The sequence below is a fragment of the Erithacus rubecula genome (assembly GCF_903797595.1).
Source record: "Erithacus rubecula genome assembly, chromosome: 10".
Classification (NCBI taxonomy): domain Eukaryota; kingdom Metazoa; phylum Chordata; class Aves; order Passeriformes; family Muscicapidae; genus Erithacus; species Erithacus rubecula.
The window spans coordinates 22,137,394-22,145,301 of record NC_136662.1 but is presented as its reverse complement, the minus strand read 5'-3'; the positions used below and the strand labels follow the sequence as shown (position 1 = coordinate 22,145,301).

At 41.0% G+C, this 7,908-nt stretch overlaps 1 protein-coding gene across 1 annotated transcript; it reads left to right on the top strand.

The window, feature by feature from the left end:
• Nucleotides 1-366: 366 nt before the first annotated feature.
• ECHDC2 (enoyl-CoA hydratase domain containing 2) lies at nt 367-7,013 on the top strand. The gene is made up of 10 exons (XM_079313707.1): nt 367-516; nt 1,829-1,896; nt 2,488-2,575; nt 2,875-2,961; nt 4,106-4,198; nt 4,798-4,854; nt 5,261-5,448; nt 5,853-5,903; nt 6,244-6,291; nt 6,747-7,013. The coding sequence occupies exons 1-10, from the start codon at nt 405-407 to the stop codon at nt 6,822-6,824; spliced, it is 870 nt and encodes a 289-aa protein (XP_079169833.1). The 5' UTR covers nt 367-404; the 3' UTR covers nt 6,825-7,013.
• Nucleotides 7,014-7,908: the final 895 nt, after the last annotated feature.

The window sequence follows — 7,908 nt, the reverse complement described above, 5'->3', positions numbered from 1 at the left end:
AATCCAATTGATCCTGTGGTTCTGTAATTCTTTCCGTCCAGAGATGTCTTTGGGACGGACACTTAATGCGATCATTCTCTTTTTTTCTGAAGTGCTGCTTCATGTATTTACACTGAGAGCTGAAGATCTGACCCTTCATCAACACGCGCTTCCCTTCATCCATTCAACTTCCCCTTCCCTCACTGTGTATGAATGCAAATCACCTCCTGCCTTCCACAGATCTCCTGGAGACATCCTGCACAGCCGGTGCCAACTTCAGCCAAGCTTCTGGCGGCGTTGTTTGCGGTAGCGACCTCGTTTCCCCTCGCACGGCTCCTGTTGCAAGCAGCCCTTCCGCCGGGCTGTGTGAGCGCAGCGCCGCCCCGGAGGCGGGGCCGGTCCGCTCGGTGTCGGTCGGAGCGGCCATGCTGCGGCGGTGGCGGGCGGTGCCCGCGGCGCTGCGCGGGGCGCGGGCCCGTGCGGGCGCGGCCGGGGCGCAGCGGGGCGCGGAGGTGCTGCTGAGCGCGGCCGGCGGCGGTGAGTGCCGGCACCCGGGCTGCGGCTCCGCTTCTCCCGGCCCCGGTGGGCACGCCTCGGCCTGCCGTGAGCGTGGAGCAGCCCGAGCGGGGGTGACAGCCCCGCCGACCCGGGGCGCTCGCTATTGTTTTGCTTTCAGTTATGCCTTGATACTTTTTTTCCCTAAAGTTATGCGTGCAGGAGACCTCAGCGCAGGAAGTTCTGGTTTGCATATTTTAGATTTTTTGAACAGCACTAACCTGCAGTGATAAAGATAGGACAGGACCTTGGCGTGTCTGTGCACATTCATCAGTGAGAGCCGTGAAGCAGTTTGAGGTTTGGCTCAGATTGCCATTAATTTACTTTCCGTGTAACTGTTGCAGGAGCTCATAAACAGTTCTTGGTATTTCGCTGGTTACAAAGGTGTTAAGTAATTCCCAGCTGTAAATTTCCTTTCCTGGTGCCCGCTGTTTGCTTGTGTCTCATTCTAATGTGACACATCTCTGGCTACTGCCATAGGCAGAGAATAAACAGAATTCCAGCAAGGCAGAAAGACCAAGCAAGGCAGGTGCACGGTACAGCTGTGAACTTACAGCACAGCAACAGCATCTTCCAATGCTAAGGCCTGGGAAGTGAGCAGAAATCCAGACAAGGAAATAGGAGATGTTTTTTCTCTCCAAAGCATACAGAAGTCATTGGATAATAATTTACAAATCACATGTGCAAAGAAGAAGTAGGTAGATGTTGTGGTTTTATTTTTCTACTTGGACTTAGGAACTTTGAGTGGAGTCCTTTCTGCTGATGAGCTTATAATGTTGAAATTAAATGGAGTTCAATTTCAAAATGGTTCTGGAACATGAACTGAGAGTGACCTGTCTGCACTGTTCTCATACAAACAGCAATCCCAAGAGGATGGTCTCCTTCATTAGCAAATGTACTTGAACGCATTAAGACTGTACAATAAAAAATAAATTAAGTAACATTCAAAGGAGAAACCTAAGATGGATCATATGGGTTTTGGTTTGTTGTTTGGGGTTTTTTTCCCATTTCTGCAGTGATTCTAAGATATATGTTCTTGGATGTCCTGTTCATTTTCTAGAAGTCTGCTTACTCAGTCTTTTACAGTGCTACTGAATTTCACAGTGGTTCTGCATAACTGGGTTTTATAGACATGGTGTACCACCTCCAGTTTTAAAATAACTGATTGTTTTAGAATATACTTTTATGCATTTTCAGGAAGGCAAAGATGCAGCATATGCAGATATTATTCCCAGTTGAATTACTGTGTCAGAGAACTAAATGAGTATAACTGAAATTGTCTCCTATTACTAAGGTATTGCTGAAATCCTAATGAACCGACCCCACGCGAGAAATTCACTGGGAAAAGTATTTGTAAATGAAGTGAGTATGGGCCTGGCCTGTGAGCGTGTTTGCAACCATGATCAACAACTAACTGCAGTGAGAATAGTTGTGGGAAATCTAAAAAAAAAAAACTAATCTCATGATGAAGGGCAGTGGGAGATGGCATTGGGGCAAGACAGGTGAACCTGGAGAAAAACAGAACTGCCTCAGATGTAGACAGATATATCTGGGTTATTTAAGTTAGCTAATTTAAGTTAATTTATTGAACTTAATTCAGATGCATTACAACAAAAGCATACTCATTGTCACACCTTAGCAGGTGGTCTGTTCAAGGATGACACATCCTAGACAAAGTCTGGCTCATGTCTGGACAGGAAGGGAAGTTTTAGGTACAGCAAAGGTTCATCTCTGAGTGGAAGGAAAAAAGAGATGGGGAAATGTGTATTCTGAATTTGTTGTGGAAAAACCTGCAAGTTCCACTTATATGATTTCCATGAATTTTTTGGCACTTGCAGGGGAATAAACCCAAAAACTTCTATCATATATTAGGAACTTGCTGTAATTTCAATGTATATACACATCCATATGCCTGAAGGTTTTCTTCTCCTGTCTGCATTCCCTCCCTCGTAGCTGTTCAGTGCCCTGGACCAGCTCCGTTTCGATGAGCAGGTGCGTGTGGTGGTGTTCAAGAGTCAGGTGAAAGGAGTGTTTTGTGCAGGTGAGTGGCAAAGGCTCTGCAAACTATTCTCAAAAAATGTGATGGTTCTTAGGGCTGTGTGCCAATCAGATAATGCAGAAAAGTAGTTGGAAATGAGTGCTAAAAGAAGTAAATCTGTCAAAAAGATGCAGAGGATCACCCTTCTTACTGCTGCAGCCCAAATGTCCACAGCCCAACTTCCATGGACTTAACTAGAATGCTATATCCCAAGACTTTTTAAATGGTCTGTCCTCTGAGAGGGACAGGAGGAAGATTTCAAATGTCTTTTCCTGTATTCCAACCTTTTCTCCTTTATTTAGGAGCAGATTTAAAGGAACGTGCAAAGATGGATGATGCAGAGGTCGGAGAGTTTGTTAGAAGACTGAGAAATCTTATGGATGAAATAGGTAAAGGATCATAGCAGTTGGAAGATTTATCCTAGATCACCTGTAGTAAAACATTTAGAAATGCTGTAGGAGGGGATAACCAGCAGGTTATCCACCTAGGAGAAGCTTTCAGCTTATGCTTGAAAGAAAGATCCAATTAGAATTAAATACCAATCATTCTGCTGCCTCTCCAAGGACAAGATGCATTTCTTATCCACAACAAAGCACATATACGCCTATCTAATAAATACCTGCTCCAAGAACGCATTTAATTATTCCACACTTCTGTGGAACCCTTGGGAGACAAGTGTTGTGTTGGTTGTCCCACTTCCAGTACATGTTCAGAAACACTCAAAATATGGCAGCAACCTAAGAACATGGATTTGAATCTCTGACTGGATTTGCTAAATGGATTTGCGGAATGTTGGGGTGGGGTTGTATCTACAACTCCTTCAACTCCATTTTCTTTTTCTTTGCAAAAGGCATATGAGTGAGCTTCTGCAATTAATTTTCTTCCCCTATTTATGAATTATTCTGCTGTCAGTAGGAAAAAATACCCAAGTCAAATCTGTATAAAATACCAATCAGAATTGCAATATTTTTTTAAAATGACAAGAGCAGTCAGAGGGGTACTTAGAGCAGAGAGCTAGTTCACTTCTGAAGTTTGCATCCAGCTGCCTGAGTATTTAAAAAAGTATCAATCAACTAATCTCCAGATATATCAAGTTCCTCAACTGTGAGGTAACCTAGTTAAACAGTGTTTACTGTTCCTGTTTTCAGGAGCCTTGGCTAACAAAAGCACCACAAACACTGAGCGTTGTGACAACGACCTAGGGATGGTGTCTTCTCTTTGGCTCTTTAACTGCAACAGATGAATATTCATGTCATAAATTTGCAAGGAGAGGACTGATCCTGTTTTGCTTTGCAGTACTTAAGTGTTTGCAAGCTTCTTTGCATGAAGAAGCATGTTTTGCATTCTTTGAAAGAAGGGAGAAGTGCAAGAACATCAGTTTTACTGTTTTCTGACTGAAAATTTGTGGCAGAAGAAAACGACTTCTAGAGCAATTCTGAACTGAAAGCTTTAGAATGCAAGGATTTAAATTCCAGGACCACATGAAACAGAACTTGTGGAACACAACTGTGCAATCTGTGCTCTCTTCTGTAGCTGCCCTGCCTGTGCCCACGATCGCTGCAATCGATGGCTATGCCTTGGGCGGTGGATTAGAGCTGGCCCTGGCCTGTGACCTCCGAGTAGCAGGTCTGTGTTGCTCAGGGTACAATCTCCTGGTAAATTATAGCTGCTTTTTTAAAGAGAACTTACACATGTGACAGTGGATTGTAAATGGAATCCAGAAACTTGAGAGAAATTTAACAGAAGGTTGTACAGAAATTGTGACTACAGAAAGTAGTTCCAAATAGTAACTGAAGTTCCCGTGCTTAAAAAGTAAAGCCTGTTTTCAGGTAAGATTAGGATTCCTTTAGAAAACTATTAATAAATAGGATTGAATAGTTACTGTAACTTAACACTGGATCAGATATACTCTGGCTAGATCTAACCTTCTCAGCTTAAATCAGATTGGGTTGGAAGATGTATTTCTTCTCTTTCCATGGTTCCATCCTTTATATTTTATCTAGCAGGGATGTGGGGTTCATTTTTCTAGCTAAAATTGCTACACTGGGGTAAGCAGACTTGAGACAGACACTAAAGTCCTGTAGCATTCAGATTTTCTGGCTACCTGGAGAAATGGAGTTCCAGTTCATGGTTGACAGTTTTTAATTTTATTGATCAGTTCAATCTGGAAAACTTCTAGTTATACAAATCACAATGTAGCCAACTCTACATTTATTTTTTAATAGCTTCATCGGCTAAAATGGGCCTTATTGAGACCACACGAGGACTTCTGCCTGGAGCAGGTAACCTTCATTAAATCTTAACCTTCATTAAACCTTAATTAATATTCATTAAATCTCACTTTCTCAGCTGTATTGTAAATATTTTGCCATTAGAGTATGTTCTTGAACACTTGAAGTGTTTTGAATGTAAATTAGAAGTAGTATCTTACAGTCACAAAAGAGATCTATGAATCAAGAGTTCTGTCTCAGATTTACTCTGAATTTAGAGAAGTCTCTTTATACCTTTTCTTTTTTATCAAAATACTGAAGCCTTTCAGATGCCTTTAAAATGTTAACATATTCAGCCAGTAGTTACTAAAGAAACAATGATCCCTGTATTTTTAAGCCTCCTGGTTTTATAAGGAGACAAAATGGTACTGGGGCATTTGTCAGAAATGAAAAATGAAGTTTTCCCTGTTGTCCTAAGGTGGAACCCAGCGCCTGCCCAGATGTGTTGGAATAGGTCTTGCAAAGGAGCTCATTTTCACTGGCAGACAGATTGATGGAGAACAGGCAGCTGCCATAGGGCTGGTAAATCACTCAGTGCCACAGAACAGTGAGGGAGATGCAGCTTACCAGAGAGCTTTAACTTTGGCTAAAGAAATCCTGCCCCAGGTAAGTGCATTGTTCATGGGACCAATGTAAAGACAACATTTGTGCCCCCCTTTAAGAGAGAGCAAACACCTGAAATTCCTTTCTCTGAAATACTGAAGTCTTGATTCCTGATCTTTAAGTCTGTTCCTTTTTGTGGGTGCAGTCTCTCTAGGAACAAATGTTAACATCCAGCTGCTTAACCCACAGGACAGTTTTACCCCCCCCCCAAGCTGCAGCCACACAGACCTGCAGGACACATTGAAACATCCCACTGTGTTTATCTGTGAACTGCATACAACACCAAATTGATTTTTTAAAAAAATACATATTAACTTACTGCAAATTTCTGTAGATATGTCATTTGAAGCTAGAATAATAATACAATAATTCATCTAGTATGAATTTTGTTTTTGTTTTTAATAAAGGCACCATTTGCTGTGAAAATGGGAAAACTGGCAATAAACAAAGGAATGGAGGTAATAATTGTTTTTGTTTATGTACTGAGGTGAATGAAAAGATTAGCAGCTCTTACAAATTAATTTTTGCTACAGTAAAAATGTTTAGAACGGACGAGTTCTAAAATTTTTCTTTACATCAGACATTTAAAACCATTTCAGAGGTTTTAAAAGATTTCTTTAAATATAAAATTAAAATGTCTGGATTTCTTCCTACAGATAGTGACACTACTTCTGATATTGAAGATCACTTACTATGACTGTTTGAGAGAGACTGACTGTTCGCACTGATTTGAGAGCTATGAAGTAGCTTTGAGGGCTGTACTTAAGACAAACCTCACACCTTTCCTCTCCTTCCCAGGTTGACATTGCATCAGGAATGGCTATTGAGGGGATGTGTTATGCCCAGGTAAACTGCCTTCAGAATTAATTCCTGAAAAGAACAGCTGTATGTTAGTTATAGAATAAGTTTTCAAAATGGTTTTAGTTTAATAAATTCAAATCAATTCCTCCTGTAGTTCTTTGTGGCGTTTTGAGAGTGAGCACCTTTTTCAGCTAATGGAACAGTACAGGGTGTTACAATATTCCAATATAATGTGTCTCTCAGCATATTTTAAGATGATGAAGATTATGGAAAACTGTTTTTCTATATAGATCTATGGGTTTCTTCTTAGATTCTTTGTATGTGAGTTACACTAGAACCCTGTCTCTTTTTTCCTAATTGCAAAACATGGAACTTTATGAAGTATCATTGAAAGAAAAGCAATCTTAAGACCACAACTGCCAAATTAGCCAGGACTTAAAAATACATCAGACTTGTAAATGGAAAACATACCTCTTTCTTTTCTTTGTCTTCTCATGTAGAATATTCCCACCAGAGACCGTCAGGAAGGGATGGCTGCCTTCAGGGAGAAGCGACCACCTCGATTCACTGGCAAATAACACTTTCTGCTTCCCCTCGAATTTTTGGAGGTGAAGCAGGACTAAGGAGGATCCACTGATTTCTTAGGATTATTTTTACAACACCATTCTGTCCACTTAACTCCTTCCCTAGGACTGCATTTCTAACTACTCCACTGGATCATTTTTCAGTAGGAATCTCCAAATAAAGATATAACTTTGTACACCAGATATTTAAAGCATGTTCATCTGAAGTCAGTGGTTATGGCTCTCACACAGATGTCAAATTAAAAAAAAAAAAAAAAGGCAGAAAACATAGTGTATCTAAACAGGAAAAACAAACACTGGAGAGAAATGCAGTTTATAAAGATGTATCATTGCTGTTCCAACTGCTTTGACAGAACAAGCAGTACTAGCACAGAGCAGTGGCCCTTCACCCCAGCTCTGCTGTGAGTAGTGCAACACTGACCCACTCCAGGAACCCAAACTCACCTCCCTTTGGAACCAGTGCTTGAGAAAACACAGGGCCTGTACATGCACAGATACATAAAGCCATCCTATCAGCCTATGCCAGACACCCCCAGCACAAAATATCTCTCCAGCACCTGTTTTCCTGTGTTGGTTGACTGGAAGTTGAGGTTATTTTCTCCCTCTGCTTTGAGGTTCTCCAACACTAAAATGTGCCACACAATTTAACTCTATAGGTTCTTACTTCTCTAGACTGGGTCCTTCAAACAAAAGCAAATTAATCAGCAAATGTGGTTTTAGGAAATGCTTTATAGGTTATTAAAATAAGATGTGGCTTACCACATTGGAACTTCATGCTATGATAGTATCAAAGTAAATCACAGTTTCACTTGTGCCAAAAGTGTGTGGGAACCTTACCAAATTATACACATACAAATTTTTAATGTAAAAATCTGCAAAGGTAAGCAGAGTCAGGATTTTCAGCCTTCACAAAAGATGGCAAATGCTACAGGTAGAACACAAAGTTTAAAAGTTGCTTCTAGAATTGTTCCACCCTGGCAAAAACTCCTGAAGCTGCACAGGCGTGTGAAGAGACCTTTCTATAAGTGGCGTATACAAATAGATACAGTACATTCATACCTTGTAGGCATGCAGAGTT